General features: G+C 34.3%; 3 protein-coding genes across 3 annotated transcripts; all 3 read left to right on the top strand.

Annotated features, from left to right (window-relative positions):
- The first annotated feature begins 5,655 nt into the window (after positions 1-5,655).
- On the top strand, positions 5,656-7,145 carry LOC110647273 (legumin A-like). The gene is made up of 4 exons (XM_058150486.1): positions 5,656-5,758; positions 5,871-6,094; positions 6,190-6,526; positions 6,829-7,145. Exons 1-4 carry the CDS (start codon positions 5,656-5,658, stop codon positions 7,143-7,145), a joined length of 981 nt encoding a protein of 326 aa, XP_058006469.1.
- A 2,240-nt stretch (positions 7,146-9,385) lies between these two features.
- LOC110647278 (protodermal factor 1) lies at positions 9,386-10,265 on the top strand. The gene is made up of 2 exons (XM_021801039.2): positions 9,386-9,678; positions 9,784-10,265. Exons 1-2 carry the CDS (start codon positions 9,557-9,559, stop codon positions 10,103-10,105), a joined length of 444 nt encoding a protein of 147 aa, XP_021656731.1. The 5' UTR covers positions 9,386-9,556; the 3' UTR covers positions 10,106-10,265.
- Positions 10,266-16,459: 6,194 nt separating this feature from the next.
- Positions 16,460-23,641, top strand: LOC110647270 (mitochondrial import inner membrane translocase subunit TIM44-2). The gene is made up of 14 exons (XM_021801018.2): positions 16,460-16,729; positions 16,846-16,952; positions 19,222-19,305; positions 19,426-19,501; positions 20,060-20,104; positions 20,202-20,618; positions 20,721-20,789; positions 20,950-21,014; positions 21,132-21,200; positions 21,315-21,387; positions 21,560-21,664; positions 22,439-22,510; positions 22,611-22,673; positions 23,171-23,641. The coding sequence occupies exons 1-14, from the start codon at positions 16,655-16,657 to the stop codon at positions 23,300-23,302; spliced, it is 1,452 nt and encodes a 483-aa protein (XP_021656710.2). The 5' UTR covers positions 16,460-16,654; the 3' UTR covers positions 23,303-23,641.
- Positions 23,642-26,857: the final 3,216 nt, after the last annotated feature.

Genomic DNA, 26,857 nt, shown 5'->3' with positions numbered 1-26,857 from the left:
AAATGCACTGTATTTTACATTTTTTACAAGCCGAGAGAAAGAGATATTGATAAAGAGAGGGCGAGGGAGACATTAAAGTATTATAAAAAATTATGTTGCAGTCATTTTTATTATAAAAATACTATTTAACAACAATAATAAAAAAAATTATACTATTACACTTATAAAAAATTATTTTATTTATTAGTGTGTAAAAATTTTAATAAATAGTATTTTTATTGGAGTATTATAACAAATCATACTACAGTAATTGTTATTATATTATCATTATTATTTAACATTAATAATAATAAAAAAATTGTCTCAAAATAAAATTACCTCAAAATTCAATGGACTTTAGTTTGTCTATAAATAGAGAGAGAGACACAGAGATTAAAATATTATTAGCATATAAAAAAATATATCAAATATTGTTAGATAGATATATTATTATATAATATTTATATATCATGAATAATAAAAGATTAACTATAAATATATTTATTTACCTTTTATTTCTTCTATAATAAAAAAGAAATAAGCAAATAAATGATCACTAAATTTCCTACAAAGTTGATCTACAACAAAATTTTAGAGGGAGAGCAGAGTAGGGTTGAATTTTTTTTTTTTTCTTAAGTTGGCTGATGGGTTGTTGAGGGACGTGGTGGAGGGTGGTATAAATAGTGGACCAAGACGCTACCAATATTCGCGTCTACCTGCACGACGAGACCCCTCCATCATGGGTTTTGACTCCTCACGGGTCTGATGCCACATGTGGAACGAGAAGCTGATGCCAGACGCAGGAGGAGAAGCTGGGCAGCTTGGTGCTACTCATAGTAGCGACTGGCTGCCGCATCTGACGACGTGGCAGCTAGACGGTACCATGGGTAGCACCTAGCTGCCCATACTTCTTTTTTTTTTTTTGGCATTTTTCCTCTTTCGTCTTTCGTAAAATGATAAACTTTTTCGCAAAACGAGGAAATTTGTACTGTTGACAGCAGCAGTTAGACTCTACTATGGGTATCACCCAGTTGTCCCTGCCATTTTATTTTTTATTTTTTTACATTTCAGTAAAAAAAAATTATTATTACAAGTTAGTCCTTAGTCGCTACTCATAATTGAGTCTGCCTGTCTCTCTCCTCCATGTCATCAAAAATACTTTTTTTGGTAAATATTTTTTCCCTCACCCCCTTTTGGTAATTTAATTTTTAAATTGCATTCTTTAGGTAATTTCCCCCAAGCTTCACCTAAAGAAAGCCTATAATAAGTTAAGCTAGCGTTTTATTCATGATACACTCCTAGATGCTTAGTTCCCACCTTAGTTGACTCAGTTGATCATGTTTTGCGATAGCTCTGTTAGTTTCAAGCCTTCTCAGAGCCTCTGGCAAGGTTGCCCTCTATCGCCTTATTTATTTGTTCTATGTATTGGGCGTGTAGCTCATAGCATCAAACTTGTTGTTCAGTCGGGTAAGTGGAATGGTTTTCATATGGGTAGGAGAGGCCCTCAGCTCAGTGATCTATTTTTCGCAGATGATCTTATTCTTTTCTCTGAAGCTTCTCTTCTTCATGTTGGTGTGATTCAGGATATTTTAGGAAGCTTTTGTGTAGCTTCAAGAAAAACCATTAGTAATGTTAAGTCAACCATTTTCTTTTCCTTAAATGTCCTACCAGAGACAAGGGATTGTATTGCAACTAATTTAAATTTTTCAGTGGTCACTAATATGGGCAAGTACTTTGGTGTTCCTATTGTGCACTCGCGGATTTCCAAAAATACTTATGTGCCATTGGTGGAGAAGGTGTTTCAATCTCTATCTTGGTGGAAAGGAAAATTACCTTCGCTAGCTGATACATGCATTTTATATCATCATTTAGGTATAATTTTTGCACATAATTTAACCTTGTTTATTGCTATTACTATGGATATTAGCATATATTTAGTTAATTTTACCTTTTTACAATTCTTAGTTTAATTTTTAGAATTTATTTGTTTTGTATGTTAAATTTAGAGAATTTTGGTGTATTTTGATCAGAGCAACCATTTGGAAGAAATTAGAGTTGAATTGTAAAATTTTGAAGTTGAGTTAAAGAAACAGAAAGTTGTACAACCTATGACACAGCTTGTGTCACAGGTTGTGTCGTTGTTAGATATGAAGTTTTTCTCAGACAGAAAGTTACACAACTTGCGATACAAGGCGCAACACAACCGATTCAGTTTGTGTCGTTTTAATGAAAATGGCTGACGTAGCACTTTTGTCCCTCTGATTTAATACATCACTTTCTCCAGAATCTTCTACCTTTTAACCCATTCTAGGGCAGACCTCTGAACCATAAAAAAAACTTCTTTCTCTCTTTCTTTCCAGAAGGAGAAAAACAAGGAGATTTTGCAAGAGAGAAAAAGAGGAAGAAGAGCACGTAAGATCGTTTTGCAGTAGCAGTAAAGGATATTTTCTGCAACACTCCAGCAGCAGATTCTTCATTATTTTACTGGGTTTTTCTTTTTCTTAGCTTAGATTTTCGTTATTTCTTCATTTTTATACTTCGATTTGTTTTGAAACCATGATTTGTGAGTAGATATTTAAGATTCTAGAGATGGGTTTGTAAATATTACTTTGTATTGTGGTCTTTGAACTGATTTAGTCATTTAAATAAGATTTGCTGCATTTTGATTTATTGCTTGTGAGTTTGTTGCCTTACTTGATGAATGGGCTCTCATTAAGTTAAGTTTTAATACTTGACAGATGAACTGAAAAGTGAATGTTTGTGATAGATAATCTTGCAATAAATGTAGTTTTCTTAGTGTTAGAGATAAGCTAAGAGGATTAAGGGGACTTTCAAAATCAATTAGAGCTTTAATTGGGTTTTTATCAGGTTTGAAATACCGTGAAAACAGAGTTTGATTTGATGAATACCAACTTTGAAATGCTTAAAAAATGTTTCAAAGAACTAAGAATTGATTTCCCTCAAAATTGCAATTTTCATGTGTTTGGCTAAATTGGGGATAAATCATATACAAACAATATTGAAAACCCTATGTCTAGAATCACTTTAATTTTTATTGAAGTTATATTTAATTCCTCCCAATTTGATAATTAGTAATTTTAATTCAAATTTTAGTTATCTAGTTTAATTAGTTTAATTGATTGTTTGATTTGGCTTAAATTCCTCAAATACGGATTTTAATTTTAAATTTCAATTTTTAATATCTTTAAATTTTAACATTCTAATTAGCTTATTCTTTTAATTCTAATTTAAGTACAATTACCTGTGGGAATGATATATTTTTTTTAAAACTATAGTACTATGATCCGTACAATTGCGGAAGCTATTTCACAGCTAACATCACTAGCTGGGAGCATTACTTTGGCTAAGTCTGTTCTCTGTGCCATCCTTGTGTATAGGATGCAAACAACGTGCCTTCCGAGTTCCACTTGCCAGGAAATTGAAAGAATTATACGCAACTTTATTTGGAGCTCCAATTCTTCAGCCTCTATGCCTTCTTTGATCAAATAGGACTCTCTTTGTCTGCCTAAACAAGTTGGTGGGCTGGGTCTTAACAAATTGAAATACGTGAACAAAGCATTTATGATGAAACTAGGCTTCTTGTGCTTTTGTGGTAGTAATGATCTCCGGTCTAGAGTTTTTCGGCCAAGTATGTTAGTAACACGCTTCCACTTCCATTAATGTTGAATAGCAGTCGAGGTTCTTTCATTTGGTGGGGTATTGCCTCTGTCTGGCCCTATGTTATCCAGAATAATAGATAATTAGTCAGGCAGGGAGATGTTGCTTGGTTTTGGCTAGACCGCTGGATACCAGACCTACCTCCTCTACTTGATCTATCAAGCCAGAGGTTACTGTAGTGGATACCGAAGCATGTGTTTGTTCTTTTGTTACGGACTCAGGTCATTGGAACTGAGGATTTTGATGATGATGTTGTGAAGCGGTTTGCAGCTATCTTACCCCCTTCTCCTTATGCTAGGGAAGATAAGCTGGTTTGGGTCTCTCTAAAGATGGCAGGTTTAGTAACAAATCAGCCTTGTCTTTTCTTAAAGGTAATATTAGTCATTCTGTCAATCCTTTTTGTCTAGTTATTTGGAGCTGGGCTAGTCCAGAGCGGATTCGTACCTTCCTTTGGCTATCCTATCATGGAAGGATCCTTACTAATGTTCAGCAAGTGCATCGCAGAATGTCTTCCGATCCCAGTTGTGCTTTGTGTGGTGAGGCTAGAGAAGATACCTTCCACACCGTTCGGGACTGTCCCAATGCGAAACAGGTGTGGTTGGGACTAGTTCCTCAATGTCTCTGGTCTGTTTTTTTCTCCGGTGATATCCGGACATGGATTGAAGCTAATTTAAGCGGAACTTTTGGGCGGGAGAATTGTGATTGGCATCTTGTTTTTGGTGTGGCTATCTGGTATATATGGAAATGGCAAAATGAATGTATCTTTGCGGGTTTAGATATTCCGTCGACTCCTATCGCTTTAATCATGAAACGAGTCTCGAATTTTGTACATGCTGCCTCTTTGTCTCGCTCTACAGTTCTTGGCCCCTGTAGTGATGAGATTCAGATAAGCTGGTCTCCGCTTCTTGTTAACTGGGTGAAACTTAACACGGATGGAAGTGTCATTGCTGATTCTAGTTCGGCAGTAGGTTTTATCAGAGATGCGAATGGGTTTTGGTTGGCGGGTTTGGCCTTAATCTGGGTGGTTGTGACATTTATAGTGCGAAATTGTGGGGGATCTTGCAAGGGCTCCAACTTGCGTGGCAGTTTGGGTTCAGACAATTAGTTGCCGAGGTTGATAATATGGCTACAGTTAATGCCATTTTGGGAACTTCTTCGGATCTTTCACACCATGGTCATCTAGCGGATTCCATTCGAGACTTGCTAGCTAAGGACTGGAGGGTGCAATTGCGGCATAATTATAGAGAGGCCAATGTCTGTGCTGACCATTTGGCTCACATGGCTCATTTCCTTCCGTGATGATCCACCGCCTATTCTTTCTTCAGATATGCAGGGTGATGGAGTGGGTAGTTTCCAATCTAGAATGATTGTGTGCTAGTTATTATAAATATTAAAAAATAATATTTATAATAAAAATATTATAATATATATTATTAAATATTATAATTTTATTTATTAAAATAATATTTATATTTTATTTAAAATATAAAAATAAAATAATTAAAAATTAAAAAAAAAGTTGAACGCTACTGTAAATAGTATCTAACCTTTAATTTTTTTTTATTAATTTTTTATTATTTAAAAAAAATTGAATGCCATTTTAAATAGTATCTAACTTTCCTTGACGCTATTATAAATAGTATCCAAATATTAAAAATGTTATTATAATTAGTTATTTATACTCAGCTCGTCTAATTAAAAATAATTCACTCTTTTTTTATAATTAATTTTAAATTCACTTATTTTGATAAAATTTTGTTTTTATTACCTTTTTTATAAAAAAACCCATTTTCGTAATGTAACTCCTCTACGTACGTACCTAGACGCCTACTTTCCTTTTTTCTCTTTTTCTCTGCTTTCTTCTTCCCTTCCATGGCTCCCTTGCTCGCCAGCAATTTCAGCAGCAACACCTGTGCCGACTTGATAGACTGGATACACTAAAACCTGATAAAAGTACTCCCTGCGAAGCCGGCACGATTGAATCATGGAATCCCTATGATGACCAGTTCCAATGCGCTGGTGTGGCCGTCGTCAAGCACACCATTAAAACCTCTGGCCTTATCCTCCAGCAATGCTCCCCAAATCATGTACGTTATCAAAGGTACGTAATTAAAATTGATTCCAAATGTGAATTTCACTTTCAAAATTAGTTTCAACTTTCAAGCTGCATGCTTTTCCGTGATTGAAATTGTTGTTTTTGTGAATTTATGCAGGTAGAGGAGTGTTAGGGATCGTAATTCCTGGATGCCCCGAAACTTTACAGGGCAATAAGGACCAGGACAGGCACCAGAAGATTAATTATCACGGTAAGGGCGATATTGTTGCTGTGCCTGGTGGATTACCCATTTGGCTCTTCAACAACGGCAGTGAAGACGTTGTTGCCCTTTCTGTCCTTGGCACAACCAACAGTGCCAACCAGCTTGACATGACGCCTAGAGTAAGAAACAAAAACTCTCTATATTTAAACTGGGTTTAGCCTGGGGTTGGCTAGATAATAGTACATAATTTCTTGGTTTGTTTTATGTGTTACAGAGGTTCTATCTAGCTGGTAACCCAGAAGATGAGTTCCCACAACAACATGAAAGCAGATTTGAGCGTGGCCAGCAACAATATTCCCTTCGTCGCCCTCGCCAGCGACAACAGGGCTCTTGCAACAATCTTTTCTGTGTAATGGGTGAGAGTTTAATCTCTGAAGCTTTCGATATCGACTCAAGCATTGCTAGAAAACTTCGTGGAGAGAATGACAACGGGGGTAACATTGTGAAAGTGAGAGATAAACTTAACCTAGTCAAGCCAATATCCAAGAGTGATGGAGAGAGGGAGGAGAAACAAAAGCGAGAAAACCCAAGAGGAGGAGGAGGAAGAGGAGGTTTATACGACCTGGAGGACAGCTTCTGCACCTTAAGGATGAAAGAAAACATAGATAATCTCGCAAGCGCCGACGTGTATTCCCCAGGGGTTGGTCGTGTAAGCACCGTGGACAGCCACAATCTGCCCATTCTTAAGTTGCTCCAACTCAGAGCTAACCATGTCGTTCTACACAAAATAAGTCAACAGGACAAATTGCTGATCTACGACAAAATATACTCTCAAACGTTCTTCTTCTTCTTTTCTTATTCTTCTTCTTCTTCTTTTTCTTCTTCTTTTTATTATTATTACTATATATTGCAGGATGCTATGATGCTGCCAAGCTGGAAATGAACGGCCACAGCATAAGCTACGTGACAAGGGGTAGTGCGCGGGTTCAGGTGGTTAATGAGAAAGGAAGAAGTGTGTTCGACGGCAATGTAACGAAAGGGCAGGTCCTGGTGGTGCCACAAGACTATGTAGCAGCTACGTGTGCGAATAGTGACAGATTCGAACATATAGTCCTCAATACCAATGGCAATGCGAAGATCAACCCTGTTGTTGGCCGCACTCGTTCATCCGGGCCATTCCGAGTGACGTGCTCACCAACGCATTCGGTCTTCGGGGAAATGATGCAATGACACTCAAGTCAAGGGACCAATCTTTGCTAGTTAAAGGTCGCAGTCAGGGTGGTAGGAGGGCAGATGCTCAAGGATTAGGTGTAAAACTATTAAAAATGAACATAAATTTAGTGTTTTTTATCCCCCTTTTCTTTGCGTTTGTAAATAGGTTAATTATTAAATATATTAGAGTATTAAAAAATAATGCTATCTCTCCCACATAAGTATATCCTTATTACGATATAGATAACAAATATAAAAAAATATGCATACACACTTTATAATTTCTCCGGTAAATATAAGGTGGAGAGTAAAAAGGGACTTCTGATGGTCTTCAAATGGCAAGTGATTGGCACAGGTTGGGGTGTGCAAACAGTCGATTTAATTTTGAACTGAATCGAACCGATAAAATTAAAATTAAAAATAAAAAATTTTAAAAACCGATCAAACTGATTAATAAGAGAAAATCGAATCGAATTGAATCGATAAATATCGATTCAGTTTAAAATCGATCAAACTGAAATTTATAAAATTTCATATTTTTAACATTAAATCTAAATAATAAAACATAAAAACAAAAAAAATTAGAAATCAAAACTCAAAAATCTTAAGGTTCGGTTTGGTTTTCTTTGATTTCGGTTTGATTCAATTCGATACGAACTCGATTTGGTTTGATTTTCTTTGATTTTCTATATATATTAATAATTTCGGTTCGGTTCGTTTATTTTATTTTTTATGAAAATAACCGAACCGAACCGAACCGAACCGATTAACAGAAATTATAAAAATTATAAACTGAACCAAACCAATTAAATTTTAAAATCAAATCAATTAAACTGAATTAAATCAATTCAATTCAATTTTTCAATTTAAACCGAAAACTGCTCTCCCCCTACGCAGAGGGAACTCTGGTTGCCATGAATAATATTATATATTTTTTTTCTCTCCCTGAAATCACAGTTTGAATCTCTTAGATTATATATATATAATTTGATTTTTTTATTAATTAATTTGTATTATAAAAATTTCTTAATCAGTTTGGTTTGAAGAGATCATTTATTCAGACGTACGATTAATTAATTTTATAATTCTAAAAAGTGAATCATTAATTATTTATACAGGTTTTTAATTATTTATTTGGGATATATGGAATTTGAGATTAATTTTATTTTGAAATTTCTATTTATTGCTAATTTTTGAAGAAGTGAAAATGAATAGTTTAGTAATTTTATGATCTGAAATAAAATCAGAAAACGGCTCAAAATTGGGTCCAAAATCAAAATAAATATAATTTTAATCAAGTCTAAAATTAACTTAAAATAATAGTTTAAAATAAATATGAAAAATAGATTTAAGGTTAATATTAAAATTAATAAATTGCATTAAATCAAATTAATTTAATTTAATTCAAATTTCCAGCTGAAATAATCGATGTTCACCTATAGCAGGTCTCAGGATCTAGTAATTGGCGAGTTTACCCAACAATCAATAGAAAACAAAATCCTGTGGAATGGAACAAACGATGAGGTTCTGTGGTGAGACTGAATCCTTGAAGCATATTTTCTTTCAATGTCCGAGAGCAGTTGAAATATGGGTAAATTCTCTTTAAAACTTAAATCTTTATTGCTTACTAGTAATCACATGGCTGACTGTTGGATTGTGTTAACTTCATTCCTGCAACATCAAGCACAGGGGAAGCAAATCACTTTGTTGTTAGTGCATATGTTATGGGCTATTTGGAAGAGCAGAAATGCTCTAATTTATCAAGAGGTAATAGCCAAAGCAATTAAATTCTATGAAGAGTTCCCTGTGCCTCAGCAGGAGCCGCGTACATCTCCTTAATTAGGAGATCAATAGCATTCCATCTGGACTCCCCCTCCTATTGGTTTCATAAAGTTGAATTTTGATGCTGGGATCAATGCTGGAAGGAAGTTGGGAGCCATAGCAGTTGTAGTTGGAAACTATTTTTGGTGATTAAAGTATTTTATTTGATATTCATGCTCGTTTGCTTGGGTGGAGTTGCTGATTTGTCATGACACGTGAAACGTGGGAATCTCACTGTTTACAGCCAACGCCTTCCCCTGCTTCTAAATCTTTAAACTTCCCCCCTTTTTTTTTTTTAATTTTACATTTTTATACATTAAAAACTCTTTATTACCCTTAATGCAATTTTTGCATTAAATAAATAAATAAATAATTCAAAGGAAATGAGAAGGGTAATATTGTCCAAATGGTTCTATAAAAAACAATTGTTTACAAAACACGATGGCTCAGGTTCCAAAAAAGCACCTCCATAATCCATCTGGAATTCAAAGTGCTCTCCGCTCCGACCATTTATACTAACTTACAAGAAACTGATTTCAAGATCCCAAATCGAAACTGCAAAAGAAAATGGAAGCTTGATTAGATTTGGAAGCAACCTAAAAAGATAGATGGAGAGGTCTTTTTCGTTGAGTCGACTACTGCTCGTTACTCTCTTTCTTGCAGCTACAAGAGCAGCAGCTTCAAGACCTGGGTTTCTCTTCACAAGAGCCAGAGGAAGATGCACTCCACAGTAAGATCTCTTCCTCTCCCTCTTAATAGATGTATACAAAAACTTGGTTGAATCTGAGTTGACCCAGGAGGTATTGAAATGTTGATGTGTGTGTGTGAGAGTCAGGTACTGGAGCAGCAGGAGAGAGGATTGGCCAAGGATGGTCCCACAGACGTCGACGGTATCGAACGTGTTTGGGTCGAGAACGTTTGAGCGGTACAGATCTGGATTGACGTTGTTAGAATCAACGGGTAGGAACGATGATGAGAATGCGTTCGCTGGGTTGTTAAAGCAGGGGAGTGCAGCCCTTCTCAACTCTTATGCTAGAAAGGGGTTTCCATATGCAGCTTGGGAAGTGAAGACTCTGTTTATACAAGCATTGGTCTCGGAGGAGGCTGCAGCCAGACAAGCCAAATTCTTCTCTATTGCCAATGAGGCTTGTAACTAGTTAGCTAGTGGCTACATGCCTCCAATACCAATTCTAGTTTTCCTTTTTGGTGTTGTCTTGGAATTTTCTTTTCTGTATTCTGTCTATAACTGCATAGGAGCTTGCTTATTTTACATATGCTATGGATTTTATATACTTATGCCAATGAGATTTTGACTTAGTGGTAAAACTAGACAAGATCCTGAGATCATAAACGGATTGCTTGGCATTGGTGTTGAAGCTGTTTTTCCAGGAAAAAAAAAATTTCACGAAAAGCAATTTTGGTGTTTCAATCTCAATGACTCTCAAAAGTTGAGTTGAAACTGCTTTTAATATTTTATTATTTTTTTAAAGGACAAGGGTTATCCAAAATAGAGGAAAGGCCTGACCAAAGAAAAATCGTGTAAATGTTCTAACAAAGCACAAGCCCATCAACACGCCCATCAACACAAATTTGATACCTTGGAAAGAGTTGTCTCACAGCTCTGAAGTCTGAACACGGCTGCTTTGCCCTGGGAAAGAGAAGGCAGGCTGCCTGCCAGTGCCAACTCTGAGCCCGCCTGCGTAGCGCTAGGACTCATTTGGTTGCGTATTAATCTCCAGCCTGGAATTCAATCCAAATATATGAATATTGCTAACCTGGGCTGGATCACACCCACTCTTCCCTCAATTTACCTCCTCTTATATCCTACATCCATTATTCCATATAAAACAATATGGAATGGTATAATTTAAAATAATTATAATTATTTATGTGTATATATTTTATTAAATATTAAATCTTTTTAGTAAAGAAATAGGAGAGTTATAATTCGGATATAAATCTATCAGGTGAAAAATATACTTTCAATTATTAAACTAAACTAAATCAAACCTGATAGATATGAAATAATTAATCAACTATATAATTTCTTTTATTACATAATTAGCATAATACCCATACTATGCGTGGTCATTTATAATTTTTATTTTTGAATTTAATTTTTAATTATATTTTAAATAAGATAAATTATTATTATTATTAAGCTAATTTTAAATTAAAATTTCTTTTTTGTTTAATTTGAATAAATTTTTACTTATTATAATAATAGATTTTTAATTAATTTATGATATAATTAATTAAAATATTTATTTAATTCTTTTTATACATGTATTAATATATTAATAGTAGTTTCCATAATTATTTCATTTAAAATATAATAAAAATATTTTATTCAAAAAATAATATATATATATATATATATATATATATATGTAACACCCCAAATTTTTATTACTCACAAAATAATAAATTTTTAAATTTATTATTTAATGAGTAATATTAATATTTTATTTTATTTAAAATTTAGGAAATTATTTGAAATTTTTCGAATTTTCGAAATCGGGTTTGATTTCCCGAAAATATAAAACTTTGATAATTTTTAAAAAATTAATTAAAAGACCACGTGGCAAAACTAAAAATATATTTGGACTCTACAAATTTTTTTGAGTTTTCTATAATTTTTTCAAAATTTTTGGGCATCGTTTCGATCCCAAGGCAGAGTAAAAATTCAAAATTTTGTATCCTGAATCGAACTGGCCGAATCGAACAGGATGGGATCGGACCGATCAAATCGGATCGGCCTCCCTTCTTCTTTTCTTCTCTTCCCCTCGCGTCCCGACCCTCCTTCCTCTCTCTCCCGTTTTCTCTCTCCTCCCTCCTCCCCAGGCCGCACCTCCTCCACCCAGCCTTCCCCACCTCGCCGGCACACCGCCCCAGTACCTCCCCACGGCCGGCCAACGCTCCAGGCGGCCGGAAAACCTGCGCGAAGACTCACCTGCGCACGTGCGCCGCTTTAGCTTCCCGGATGAAATCTGGTCGATCCGGTCACTGATTGGATCGGGTCTTGTGTCAAACACCATCTGCACCTCGAGAGTTTTCTATAAACACCAAGAACACCAAAATCCATCGAGCGATTTGTCCAATTTTTGTTCAGGAAGTTTTAGTCCATTTTGATTTTTGGGCTAGATTTCTCGCAAACCGTGAACCCCACGAGAAAACCGAGAGTACCAGAGCCCTCCACTCGTCGAGAGCTTCACGGTAATACAAATTTTAAAATTTTCCGACACCGTTTTTTGGTGGGTCCCATGAGACTTCGTAGTGTTTTTCCGAACATTAAATAAACTTAGAAAATTTTGTAAAAATTATATACTAACCCCCGTGTTGTGGGCTTCGTGTAGGTACCTTCAATTCATGGGGAATTTGACAGTTGCTCGGGTCTGTGAATTTCTGGCAAGACAGACCGGCTATCAAAAAAGTCTTGAAATTTGATCGATATTTTGGCTACCCCACCATTATCAGATGTCCCGAGTGCGTTCTTGAAATCGGAATCGGCATAGGTAAATCGAACCTTGCTTTTTCGTAATTTTCTAGTACTTGAATTATATTAAAAATTCATAAAATATTTGTGGTGGCTCAGAAAATCATGATTCTTTTTGCATTAGCTTAGTAATATTGCCAAGGACCGCGGGGCAAAATTTTAGAATTTTTAGAGTTTATTTGGGTAGTTTTTGCAAAAATCGTCAATCATAAAGATTAAACTGTAATTTTATATATTGTGATTGATGACTATTTGGATGGGCCCAGGAATGGCTGCGTGATATGATTGAGTTGTGGATATATGGTTTTGTGGATATAGAAATGTGTTTTAAGCTTTTTTGCAGGTTTGGTAGGTCCGAGGTATAGGGAAGACTCTACTGGATTTTCGGCACAACTTATGATGTATTTGGTCTTTTTCTTAGCTTGTATTGAGTTAAATTTATTAAATAATTGTAATAAAATTGTCAGGTGAGTCGGGATAGCCTTCCTCCTCCGTCCAGCCGCCACAGTGATTTCGATTGAGTCTGTGAGTAAAATATTAATTTTAATTATAATTTCAATATTATTATATGTTTAAGCATGCCATGCATCACTTATATGTATGTATCTATGTAGTTAAACTCTAGGCACGTTTTATGTTGCATTCACAACTGTTAAAGTGCCATGGATGTTGTTATGGTAATTTGGAGCAGTGTGCGTGAGTTGGCATGCGTGTGGTGTGGTGTTGGCTATGGACAGGACGGGTAGACACGGCTTGAGTTCTTCGCTGAGACTAGATCCTTCGAGGTAGACACGGCTTGAGTTCTTCGCTGGGACCCGATCCTTTGGGATAGACACTGCTTGAGTTCTTCGTTGGGACTCCGATTTGGTTTATTAAGCGAAAGTCCGAGTTTGAGTTCTTCGCTGGCACAGTTTGGATTAAGAGGGCTGAATAGGGGATCAGCTCCCATATATGTATTGTTTGACATTATCGGGTGTGTGACTTTTCCAAATTACCTTTTTGCTATTATGATGTGAAAATATTGCCGATGTTGCATTTCACTCTACAGGTGTGCATTAGCTTTAGATAGTTATAGAGATTATGGATAAAAATTGATATTTTACTCTCTGAGTTGAACGCTCACTCCTGTTCATTATTTTTCCAGGCTACAGGAGGATTATTGTTGTGGTTAACCTGTTTTTCTTCTTTGCAGGTCGTTTATTTATGTTTGTATAATTCTGTTAACTCCTAGAATTTCGCATGTGTTAGAAATATTTATTTGATTTGGGTCTGTAATATAATTACCATGTTGGACCTGTAAACTTATTATATGCATGTATATTGGACTGGATGAGGGAGCTGAGCTCTCATTTATTTTTATGACATTTGAATATGTGGAGGGTGAGCTCAGCTCCCCAATTGATTATATATTGTGTTTACAGGTCGGGTGAGTCAAAAACTCTCCGTTGAAAGGTCCATTTTATTGTCAAACTATGTTTGGTTGAATTCTTGAAATTGAGCCCAAATGGGCCTTAGAGTTGGGTTGAGGAATAGTTAGGCTTACTACGGGCCTCGGCGGCTTTAGGCTGGCCCAAGTCATAGTGCCGGTCCGACCCATAGGTTGGGTCGTGACAATATATATAAAAAATGTAGGTTTTTTTTCTTATTGTTGCCACCTAGCATTCTAAATTTTAATGCTGTTACGTGGCATTATAAAGTAAGAAAATTTCCTTTTGCTATTGCTACATGGCAGTATAAATTTTAGTGCTGCCACGTGACATTTATTATATAGAAATTATTATATTTAATAATTATAATAATTAATATAAATAATTATTATAATTACTATTGCCATTAAGTATTTTTATTATTGTCATTGTTACCAACTTTTATGGCTAACTAATTAAAAATATTAGATATATTTTAATAATTTTATAAATTTCTCATTTAATGATATTTAAATTTTTAATTATTTTATTTAATTATAAAAAAATAAAAATTATATATCTTAAGATTAATAAAATAATTTAAAATTATACTATAAAATTAATCACATAAAACTAAATACTTTGCCTTCCCTCTTCTTTTTATATATTTAATAAATTTTAATTTACTTTAATGTTATTTTATTTTTTATTTATCTTATTTTGTTACATATTTAATAAAGACATATTTTTAGTGATATATTGAATGATATATATATGAATTATAAAAAAATGAAATAAAATTTTATTTTTATAGTTATGATAAGTAAGAAATATGTATTAATATTTAATTTTTATTTTTTTATATCTTTTATAGTGTAATTAATATTTTTTAAATTATATATATGCGTGAAGTAATTTCATTAAATTCTTCCTATTTTTATTATTAATTATACAATTTTTTTAAATTATGATTAAGTTATTAATTCTCCAATTATGTATATATAAGTTATAAAATATTTAATTATTGCACTTTACTATTATAATAAGTTATTATTATTATTATTATTTAATTATTAAAAATGCATAGAAAGCTCTATTTGATTAGAGGTAGATAAAAATTAAGAGTTAATTAGATCAATTTATTAATTATACCCAATAAATATAAATATTAATTTTATATATGTTTCATTTACTTTCTGATAAAGAGGCAGTCTAAATTTTTGTAAAATAAATTTAAGAGTAAATATGATTATAAGTCTAACAAATTTATACTAAGTAGCAATATTTAATTAAATTTAATGATGACAATTTTTTCTATATTTCTTAAATAGTTGTAACATACAATTATCATATAATTTAATTTTCTAAACACAATATTTAATTATTTTGATCTTTCAAATTTAAATAATAGAAAAATATTAATTACTAAATATAATTGTCATTCAATATAAGGTTTCCTAATTTTTAATTTAAAAATGTCAATAACAGTTATTTTAAAGAAAAATGAAATATTTTTAAACACATTTACTGCAATTAAATTTAGTGTTTAATTGTAGATGATTTAGTATTTAAATTTGGTAACTTAAAATATTTAATTTTAAAATTCAATGAAATTTAATAAATATTAATAAATTCAATTCAGCTTACTTTTTATAAAAAATCGCTATCAATGAAATTAACACATGTAGTGAGAGAAAAAATTATTAGCAATAAATTTAATTTAATATTGCCATTTGTGGCATAAATATAACAGTTTTAGAAATCCATGTGATAATAATGGAAAAAACTTGATTATTTTAAATATTGTCATGTGGCATAAATATAATAGCTTTAGAATCCTAGTGTCAGCATAAGGGGAAAACCTATATGCTTTATTTGTATATAACCTATATGATTTATATATATATATATATATATATATATATATATATATATATATATATAAATGGGAAGAGGATGGACCAATTAATCATCTATTATTTATTTTTTATACCAATTATTTAGTTACTTAATTACTTAATTTTAATTTTTTAATTATGAATGGTTAGTCAAATTTTAAATAGATGAATTACATTTATTTTATATTAATTGGTTTAAATTTATTTTTTATTTAAAAATCCTCAAAAGTAATTATTTTTATTTTTATTATTATCATAAATTATATATATATATATATATATATATATATATATATATATATATTCGATTGGAAATTTAAATTTTTATTGTCTGCTGGTTGATAGATTAGTTTTTCGATCGTGTGGCTATCCCTAGAATTTGGTCCGAAAAATTAAATCAATTTAAAATTAAAATCAGATTAAAATTAAATTTAAATTGAATCGAAATTATTTTATTTAACTTCATAAAAATTTTTTTTTTTTTAATTTTAACCATTAAATTTAATAAATTATAACTGAGAATTAAATTAGAATTAAATTAAAATGAAAATGAAAATAGACTTAAATTTAAATCAAAACTACAGGCCAATTCAATTTCTATTCAGATAATCGGCCACCCCTATATACGAGGCGACAAGTCCAGTTTATCCAGCCCACAGTTACATGCGACTGCGGCTTTCCAAATCCCTAGTCACGTATAACTTATCCAGCTAGCCAAACAAGTCGCCTCTATCATAGCTGCAGGTACGTTAGGGCAAATTAGTTCCCTAGCGATTGTTTGGTTGAAACGAAAACTAAACATCCTGTCATTCTCCTTCCTTTCTCTGGGAGGAAAATCTATGATATAAAATAGCTACCCAGCATCAACTCTAAATATAAACCCCTTCATTTCTCGGGAAAATTTTAATGGCTAGTAGGAAGCTGGTTCGAGATTTGTTCCTTTATAGGCAGCCCCTTTTTCTTCACCTAACGTCTCAACAGGTTCTTCACTTAACATCAACTGTGCAATAGGGGAAACTTGTCATTTTTGTTGTTATTATAATTAGTGTTAAAAGTGCTTTTGTTTCTTGGATTTGGATTTGGATTTGCTGCTGTAGGGTTCAAGTGCGAGATTACGGTTGCCATCGACAAATGGGTACTCGGGTTATCGTCAATTTGGTGTATTCAATGAATTGTCCAAGAAAGTAAAAGGAGAGGCCACTAGGTAATCTTCCGTTTAGGCTTTGGTTCTCTTTATGGATGTATGCATGTGTGGGTTGTTATTTGTTATATTTCTGATACTCTCTTAGGTTTTTTATTTTGGACTGAGGATAATGGTGTTTTTGTGCCCATCTAAAGCTGAGAACTCTGCATTTCTCTATTTAACTTCTATAGCTGAGTATGTTCTCTGGATATTTCCTGTACCAAGCATACTGGTAAAATTCTGCACATGCTTCCTGAGAGGCTAGAAGAGGGTGTACAATTTCGAATTTTCAGATTTTTATTGTTTGGGTGCTTAGTAGGGATGACTTATAAATTTTTAGATTTTTGCTTGGTGGGAATGCTGGTTGAGCTTTTAAAGGGTTTTTTTTTTTTTTTTTTTTTTTTTTTTTTTTTTAAATAAGCTTTAATCCCAAAAGTAATTGGGATAGGTTATATTGATCCTTTTCCTCCATACCATCCAATTTAAGGTTATATCCTACACACCTTAACATTATATAATTTTGGATTCACTTCTGGATTTGTGATTAATCTTTATGTTGCTTGTCACGTATCATGACCCTTCTTTTTTTTCTGGGATTGTGAGTGGCTTTGTAAATCTAACTAAGGCTATGCCCATAACTGATCTGATTTGGATTTTGAAGGGGGGGAAAAGGAAAAGAAATACTAGTTGAAGTTTGAGATAATTTCTTCTGCTATTGAGTTTAATTTTGTATTCCTTTGTTCACGTGAAGTTTAGTTTTTGGGATACAAGGCTTTGTGGAGTTGAATTTCAATGTGGAATATGAGCAATCTTTATGGCAGTAGCTTGTAATAAAAAATCTCATGGTTATGAGAAAATCATGTGATTGATTAGCAAAATCATTGGTTTGATTAATGCTTATATAAAGTAGTGATTTATGGTTTATTGATACGATGTCATATATATTTTATTGTCCATTAGAAATATGGATTCTTTTGTGTTATGTTAAACACACAAGTGAATAAAATATAACCCTTTGAGGTTTCGTGTACATGGACATAGCCTCTTTGTAGCCAAACCACATAAATCCTGTCTCTTGTTATTTTCTCCTGTCTTTTGTATTATTCTAAATTTCAACATGGCATCAGAGCCTTAAGTTCTGATTTCTTGGTCTTCCTCTCATCCCTCTTTCCTTTATTGTTCTTTATTTGATCTACATTTAGTAGCCCAGCACTCTGCTTCTTTCTCACAAAACAGAGCCTCGTTACTGACTTTGGAAAATCACCTGCCTACGTTCATCAAACCCAGCTTCTCCAGTGTGCTTCTATTCTTCATCTCAGTCGCATGAATCCTCAACTAATTCAGCATCACAACAGTCATTTTTAGTCTTGGTCTATTGTTTGGCTCTTTCTGCTTGCGGAGTCTTCTTTGAATTTGGGTCTATGCTATTGTTTGGATTAAATACTACTACTTCAGTAGTATTTTACTTTCTTCTGTCTCTACTTCAGTTCCTGTTCATCGTAGTAAGCTGGACCTCTGTTCTTGCTGCTTTTGAAAGCCATATTTTTTCCTATTTGGATTGCTATTTTAGTCTACTGCCTCCACTTGTTGCTTGATTTGGCTTGCTGTTGGTTGTCTACTGCTGGCTCACTTTTCTTGCTTCTGCTTCTACTGATCTATAGAATTCAGTTTTTGTTTTTTCTTATGTACAGTTTGGATGCTGTGATTTTCTTCAAGTTCTGCTACAAAATTTTTGTCTGTTGCTTTCAGCCCAATCTTCCTTCTTTTCTTCCCCTTTCATCTATTTCTTCATTTTTGTCCAATTTCTGCATTGATAAGCATTCTGGTTCTGTTCAATTATCGACCTTCACATTTTGCAAGTTGTGAACTTCACTCATGCACAATTTGAGGGGGAGAATTAAAAAATCTCATGATTATGAGAAAATCATGTGATTGATTATCGAAATCATTGGCTTGATTAATGCTTATAAAGGAGTGAGTTATGGTTTATATATGAACACATGAGTGAATGAAATTTAACCCTTTGAGATTTTGTGTCCGTGGATGTATGCTCTCTGGACCCAAACCACATAAATCCTTCTCTTGTTATTTTCTTCTATCGTTTCTATTATTCTAATTTGAACAGCTCGAGTGAGCAAGTCTCCTCTAAGAATCCCAGTTCAATTTCATGGCTTTGTTAAGCTCTGTTCTTTCTCCAGTACTTTTGTGGGTTTTCTTTTTTCTTTTTCAGTTTTCTCTCCTCTCTTTGCTACCTACAGATTTAATCTGATTGTTATTTTGTTGGAAGCAGAAATCAAGAATTTCAACAGTCAGTCAAGGAGCTGAAGGAGAAAGCAGAAGAACTGAAAGGAGCGAAAGATGAGCTGAAAGTTAGGTAATTTTATGGCATTATTATGTTCATGCCTTATGTAATTTTAGCTTTTATTAGTTAATAGGCTGAGACATACTTTTGTATGTCAAGGGAGGGCCTGAGATGGTGAAATGGCGAATGCAGAACGAAGCGGACAACTGAGAAGCTGTACAAGCATGTGGATGGTGTTTGGACAGAGGCTGAAGCTACAGCAAAAAAGGTGTTTTTTCAAATTGATATTCAGATATTATATATGTCCACATTGAGTTTTGAGTAATTTGTATTTCTGGTTATATGCATGTTTCCATTGAACACAAGATCTACACAGTACACACTGGGATGCCTTTCTTCTGGTTATCTTCAATATGCTCTTTTGTGATATCTTAAGTTATGGAACACAAAATACGGACTAAAATGCTTAGAAACACATGCATTTTACCTGTATTTATGTTGCTTTGGATCCTATTTGATATAAAAGATAGCACTTTGACAACTGCTCCTGCTTCTGCTTCTGCCAGCAGTCATAATCCTTTAATCTAGCATTCTTGCCAATGTATATGGTCTATATATAGTTTATCTGGGATATCTGCACACATGTGTGCGCCTTGAAATTGTAAGTCTGTGATGCTGGCTTAGGTTAAAGTCCCTGTAATTTTACTTTACAGTTCTTTGGTGAATCATTTATCATCCAAACTTCATTAAGCCTCTTCCTCTCATGAATTTAAAATAGTATATTCATTAGTAGAATGTGATTTATTGGTATTTGTGTTGTTTGCAGGTTTCTGCCAATGTTAAAGAGAAGATTTCAGCTGCAAAAGAGGAGGTTTGCTTGCTGTTTAGATTGATAGTCCTTTTATAGAGTTGCTGCACCATGCTATTAATTGCCAGCATTAATTATTTATTGTAATTGTGCGATTCAGGTCAAAGAAACTTTTAAAAGTGGGAAGGAAGAGTCTTCTGAGTCCACTGGCACTTCGGATAAAGATGGTGCAGATGTAAAAGATGATAGGAAGGCCGCATCTGGTCAAGAGACAGACAAACGAACTGAGACTAGAGATAATGCAGAGACTATTTTTGGAAAATTTAAGTCAAGTGTACCTTCCTCAAAGGTATCTTTAGCCTTCCAGAGATTGAAGGAAGCAAAGGTCACCGACTTTGTGAAGAAGGGGTATGATGTTGTGAAGGATGAGTTATATGGTAATCCTAGTAAGAGAAAACACCTGGAATTTACCCCCCCTCCTTCCTTCAAAGGTGAAACAAGCACAAGAACTGACATTGCTGTTCTACCCACAAAGCAGTCTCGATGGAGTAAAAAATGGGAGGCATTTAGAAAAAAGGCAAGTTTATGCTCGATTGTTAATACGTCACTAACATGAAAAGAAAAACTACATATTATAATCATCTTGCATCTCATGTTGAATGAACTTCTTCTAAACCAGATGCAAGGCCATCCTTTATTCAAGCATTTTGCTGGCTTTAGTGAGCCTGTTGTAACGAAGAGTCAAGAGGTATGATCTATTCTCTCTCTCTCTCTCTCTCTCTCTCTCTCTCTCTCTCTCTATATATATATATATATATATATATATATATGTCTTTCATTTGAGAGTGAGTTTGAGTTTTCATGCTCTGCAATAATGCATAGTTCTGTCATTCGGCTGAAATTCACAGATAGCAGAGGACATGCGGGAAAGATGGGAGACCAGTGATAATCCTATTGTTCACAAAATTCAGGAGTATGCCCCCCTCTCTCTCTCTCTCTCTCTCTCTCTCTCTCTCTCTCTCTCTCTCTCTCTCTATGTCACATGAGTTCCCTAAAGAGTTACATAGATGACATTTTCCTTTCATGACAGTGTTAGTGATACTATCTTTCAAGAAACCGATGCCGCGGCATCATTGAAGGAAATACGTCGTCGAGATCCGTATGATCATATGATCTTTTTGGTTTTGTTTCAGAATTTTAACAACCTATTAATTGCCTCCCTGTTCTTATCCTGATTTCCCCTTTTTTATCTGTTTATTCTTGTTTGCATCAGATCATTCTCTTTAATGGATTTTGTGGCTGAAGTTCAGGAAGCTGTTAGACCTGTCCTTATTGCTTACATGAAGGTGAGTGTTGAGTTGAGCTTATTTGTGAGTGCCATGATCTGCTCCCTCTTTTCATGGCTTTTCTTACATTTTTTGAATTTTCGTCATGGAGATATCATTCATTGTGGTGCCCATTTAAGAGTCATTCAGATTGTCTAGTTGTGAAGTAATATAAATTGTTTTGTATGTACAGGGAGACTTGGAAACTTTGAAGAAGTACTGCAGCCCTGAAGTCATTACTCGTTGTGAGGCAGAGCACAAGGCTTTTCAGAGCCATGGTATATTTTTTGATAACAAGGTAAGGACTTCGCCTTTTTTTTTGTTCAATTCTGTTTATTTATCCCTTGTGTTTGAGAGGATTGCAGTGCTTTAACTATGTTATTACCATAGTTGATTGCTATTTCATAATCATTTAAGTATTCACTTTGTATGGATGAAAGAAATATCTGTTTTCTACCCTTTATGATGCTTGCTAAATCAATTCATTTCATCGGCATCTTCTACTTTTCGAGACGAAAGAAGTCTGTTATGTGTGGTTGAGGTTGGATGTCATATGGGTGATAACCCTCTCATGTATGCTATTATATAATGAGATGTGTCCATCTTGAAATTGCCCAATTATCCTCCTACAATATTTTGTCAAATGAGTTGTTGGGCTTAATAATATTTTATCAGTGTTCTCCCAAGCCGATTGCTCTCATTATGCCAGTCCCTGCAATTATTAAAATAGAGGAGTATAGAAGATTGTTAGAATGTGGTGATACACCCATATATACAGTCACACTGCTGAATGCATATTTGTGCACATCTTCCAATAATGGTGCATAATTTTGCACTTCCAATTTTTTTGAGTTTTATGTAACTTGAGATTAAAATAGCTGTGTTTTTAACTTGCTACATGCACTTATAATGAAAATGGAAGATATACCTCTATGGTTCTAATCTCAATTTCAATGGCAGATATCAGAGTGATTAGTTTGTATCTGGTTTTTATGACATGGTTAATATAGTCTACAACCTAAAGATATATGGGTTGATGCTTACTACTAACACATGTTTTGACTTGGTGCAGATTCTACATGTATCAGAGGTCGAAGTAAGAGAGACCAAAATGATGGGAACCTCCCCAATAATTATTGTAGCGGTACTCATTCTATTTTTCTTATTTTCTTTTCCTGATTACTTGATTGAAGGCATCCAAAAACTGCAGTAATTGATGGTTCTGTTTCTTGGAGTAATTGCAGTTCCAAACACAGCAAGTCCACTGTGTACGTGATCGAAATGGTGCAATAACAGAAGGGGGCAAGGTATAACCTTTTGAACAATCTCCTAAACAATTTGAACACGTATCGAACACTGTCCGCATAATTTCCAAGTGTGGAATTGAGTAGGTTAAAATACCTTTAAGCTAAATTTGCATGGACTGCCATTTTAGTTGCTATGTTGAAACTCATCTTTGGACAGATCTTACAAGATGGGGAAACTGTTCACCAGATCGTATTGCTAACAATTGCAGACGGGATTTTCCAAAATTTATAGCACAACACAATTGACAGTTTTAGTCTATATATTAATCTTAATACATTTGAGTGAACTTTTTCCCTATTAAGCCTTTAGTCCTAAACTATGGACTAATTTTACAAACTGAGAATCATAATCTAAATAACCTTGTGCTGTATCACCTTGTTACTTTGTAGAATGAATCTAATTTTCTTATTGTGGCTTAAAAGATGGTTTCTTGCTTGTTTCTTTATTATTTTCCCTATAGATTTTCAATGCATTCTGAGAATTATGGGTCTTGTAGGATACAATCCACACTGTTTACTATGCATGGGCTATGCAACAAGTAGATCCAGAAGAACTCGGGGAAGGCGCTATCTACCCAATATGGAAGCTAAGAGAGATGCAGCAACTTGGTATCCAAGCCCTCATCTAGACTTCACTTTCACAATCTACTGAGAGATGATGTATGATTAGAAAATCCTCTAGTTTTTTTTCCCCTTGTCATTTTTGTCACTTCTTTTGTACTGCTTCTCTGGATTTTGTCACTCCTGGGAAAGCTTTGGGTGATGTGTCTTTATAATTTTGATCAAATAAAGAATTGGGGTACTTTGCCTATTTATATAGGGTTGATATTTCTTGTTAAATTGATCAAATGCTTGGAGATAGCTGCTGCCATTTGGAATGACAAATTGCTTATCTTAAAATGGTAGCATATGGTTCAAATACAATTATGCATATTAATCAAGGTGATGCTTTCACTTAATTGCTGGTATATTGTTTGCGTTGGGCACATTTGTTATTCATTGAGAGTATGTTACATTACTTTTGTGAATGTTGCCCAGGTAGGGGACGTTATGCTTGAAACGTGACTTTGTTCATTGCTGCTATTGCATGCTTCCAACGTGGTAGCAGTGGATTTAAAATCAATAGGTTGTTGAGGGAATTATGTCGTAGGCAAATTATTGAATGAATAATAAGCTGTTATAGTCGATCCATATTTTTACCAATTTTAAGTTTGGCATTCATATTGCGATATGCAAAAGATGTTCACAACCGCTGCGTAGGTAAAGATGTTGGACGGCAATATTCGAATCGGCTGCTTCCTGCTCGTGCAGCGTAGGCATAGAATTGGCGGATCACAAACGTCTTACTTTTAACTGTTTCATCCATTACGATATTTCCATTGTCATCCACCAACTCGTTTGTGCATATATCGGCTCGAAAAGCATACACAACCCTCTAGTCTGTCACGGGTCGGAAATAATTACCATGCCTACAGCTTTGCCTGGGATTGCTGGTTCTGCGAGTTCCGTGCAGCTGCAAAAGCAAGCGAAGAAAGAAGAGATGCTAAAATTAGCTCACTAACAGCCATAGATCGAAGAGCAACTGGGCTGTGGTGGGCATGGGCTTGGGACTTGAAGCTTATTTCATAGTACGGAGAAATTGGAATGTAGTGCCCATGACATTGGCCTAATGCTGGTATTAGCCAAAGGAAGTGTAGTTGCTCAAGAGCAGTGTTTTGCACCAACTTGTCTCCCTTCCCCTTTTTCCTTTTGTACCAATTAAAACAGAGGAACCAAACTATATCTATGACAATCATTGTAAGTTGATAGTTTGCTCGTGAGCTTCGAGGTTTATTTATGTACAATTTTATTTATTTCGCTCTTTAGAAGAGTCTTAAGGACATAAGCCAACATTCAGAGATTTAAATTTTTCTTTTTTTTTTTTTTTCATTTTAATCACAAAAATTTGAGGAGAATTTTGCGAAGAAGAGAGCAAGCTGCCCTCTCTTTTATGTGTCATTTTCTTTTTTGAGAAAACTTTTGATAAAGAGCTTTTATTTGAATCCTCAAGCACCATTGAAGAAGAGAGGCAAATTCAACTACTGATTGAAAAAAGGGTACATGGCATGCTTTAAATTTATCAAGAAGCTACTCCATTGAGATTCCAATGGGTTATGCTTGCTGGAGCATAATTCAGCAGCCAAATAAACTATCAAAAGCCAGAAAATAAAAATAGAAGCAAAATTAAACAACATGGAGATTAGTTTCATAATCTCCTTATTCAAGCATATCCATTTGTCATCAGCCTAAGCAGAGCCATCAACACAAAGCCATTGACCAACAAAGAGCTTGTCACAGTTGAGATTGGGATTAATGGAGTCAAAGAAGGCAGTAGTCAAGTTGAACATCTGTGTAACCGAAAAGCAAGTGTCTCCACTGATCACTCCATACACCGAGTCACACTCTGGGGTAGCTGTCTTCCCTGTCAATCCTACTGCTTATATCATCAACAAAAAATACTTGGTGTAGTGAGTCAATATTGTAAATGAACAAAATATCCGTCGAAATATAACATGTATGATGAGATCTATTTATAAAATAAATGAGACCCACATGTTATTTATGTTTTGAGTCTATGATATACAAAAAAAAGTGAAACTCTATCAAAAGTGTAGTGAGTCCTAAACTTATGAGGTCACGCATGTATAAATAATGCAGTTAGTGGAGCGAGGAAAGAAAAATATATGTCGAATGGAATCTTACTGCCAAACAATGATCGGCTTTCAGCAATGGAAGCAATAAGAAGAAAAGAGAGCATCACAACCAAGTAGAAAAACATGGTTGTTTTGGTGCTAGCCTTAGCCATATCTTCCTTGATTTCTTTATATATTTTCTCTGAAGAAAGGCTTTTATTATATCGATAGCAGCTCTCTTTCTGAAGAGAAATTTCCCATAGTCACTCTATTTATAGTAGAAACTCAAACAAAAAGAGACAAAACCAATGACGAGCCAAGAAACCATAATATTAATCTGTGTTAAACAAGAGGCCGGCTAGAGGTTACACTGTTTGCAGCCCTAACTAAATGATTGATATATAAACAACTTTGGTTTATTTTCATACGGAATTTTCAATAAAGATTTCTGGCGGATTTCACTAGAAACAAACTAAGCTAATTTTTGGCTATATCACATTCACAAGTGTATTTATTTGTAAAGGAATGTATAGTGAGCCTTATTGGTAAATCCTTCAAAAGTTACGCAGACGTTCAGGAATTTGTGTTCGTTGTTATGTAGTCATTTGCTCTCTTGCGCAGGCATGATTATAAACTCTCTTCAATTTGTATTTAAATGTTATATTTTAAAATTTTTGCATACATTAAAAGTACTAAAAAATAATAGTACTCCCTTGGATATAATGAAAGCACTTCACCTCCCTTTTATATATGTGTAAAAGATGTGAAACCTTTAACTACATCGCCTCCTCATGCCCTTTTTTGACCTCTTATTTATTTTTCTAATATAAGATCTTTAAATTTAACATTCCTTCTTATCATGTTAAGACATGGCATAATTAGATTGCTGATGTGATAGAATACAAGTTTATAATTGGACTGGCCTATGGATATAGTCAGATTCATACGTAGAATGAGTGAGACTCACTAATGGATTAAGTCCAAGCTAAGTTTTCCCTTTAAAGAAATAATGAAAACATATGGACTTGCTTCTTAACATGTCTCCCATGCCTTAATTTCCTTCCTGTCAAACTGATGGCATAAGAAGTAAGCCGATCCATGCATGTACCATGACTTGTTAAAGAAAAAAATAAGGGAGTTTCTTTTGACCCACTTGCGAGTGGCGACTACCATAGATCATCTCATAGTCATCGAAAATCTAGCGTAAGGATTAAGCCAACCCACAAATGCCACGAATCCCTTTTGATATAAAACAAATCCAAGTGCTTCAACGAATCTATCATATATGTTAGCTAGTTACTATACCCACCCTTTATATTATAAGCAACCATTCTAACACCCCACCCCTCACCCCCAAATCTCTCATGTCTTGCTTAAACCTCAGCCTTAAGCTTCCACCTGCCAAGAAAGCATGGCAGAGCTTCACCTCCAAGCTGCTTCGTAAACCCCAGAACTCCAGGGCTTTCAAGAAGTCTAAATATCCATCCGCAAAACCCATTTTCTTCCAGCAGC

This window comes from Hevea brasiliensis, chromosome 7, assembly GCF_030052815.1.
Source record: "Hevea brasiliensis isolate MT/VB/25A 57/8 chromosome 7, ASM3005281v1, whole genome shotgun sequence".
Classification (NCBI taxonomy): Eukaryota; Viridiplantae; Streptophyta; class Magnoliopsida; order Malpighiales; family Euphorbiaceae; genus Hevea; species Hevea brasiliensis.
The sequence above is the reverse complement of the archived record's forward strand: the minus strand, read 5'-3'. Positions and strand labels throughout refer to the sequence as shown.

Bases quoted from the DNA above. Each gene is read 5' to 3' on its own strand.
- LOC110647270 (XM_021801018.2), top strand. From the start codon at position 16,655: ATGGCTAGTAGGAAGCTGGTTCGAGATTTGTTCCTTTATAGGCAGCCC. The intron at 16,953-19,221 runs GTAATCTTCCGT...TGTTGGAAGCAG, and splicing joins GTAAAAGGAGAGGCCACTAG to AAATCAAGAATTTCAACAGT. The intron at 19,502-20,059 runs GTGTTTTTTCAA...TGTTGTTTGCAG, and splicing joins CTGAAGCTACAGCAAAAAAG to GTTTCTGCCAATGTTAAAGA.
- LOC110647278 (XM_021801039.2), top strand. From the start codon at position 9,557: ATGGAGAGGTCTTTTTCGTTGAGTCGACTACTGCTCGTTACTCTCTTT. The intron at 9,679-9,783 runs GTAAGATCTCTT...TGTGAGAGTCAG, and splicing joins AGAGGAAGATGCACTCCACA to GTACTGGAGCAGCAGGAGAG.
- LOC110647273 (XM_058150486.1), top strand. From the start codon at position 5,656: ATGACCAGTTCCAATGCGCTGGTGTGGCCGTCGTCAAGCACACCATTA. The intron at 5,759-5,870 runs GTACGTAATTAA...GAATTTATGCAG, and splicing joins AATCATGTACGTTATCAAAG to GTAGAGGAGTGTTAGGGATC. The intron at 6,095-6,189 runs GTAAGAAACAAA...TATGTGTTACAG, and splicing joins AGCTTGACATGACGCCTAGA to AGGTTCTATCTAGCTGGTAA.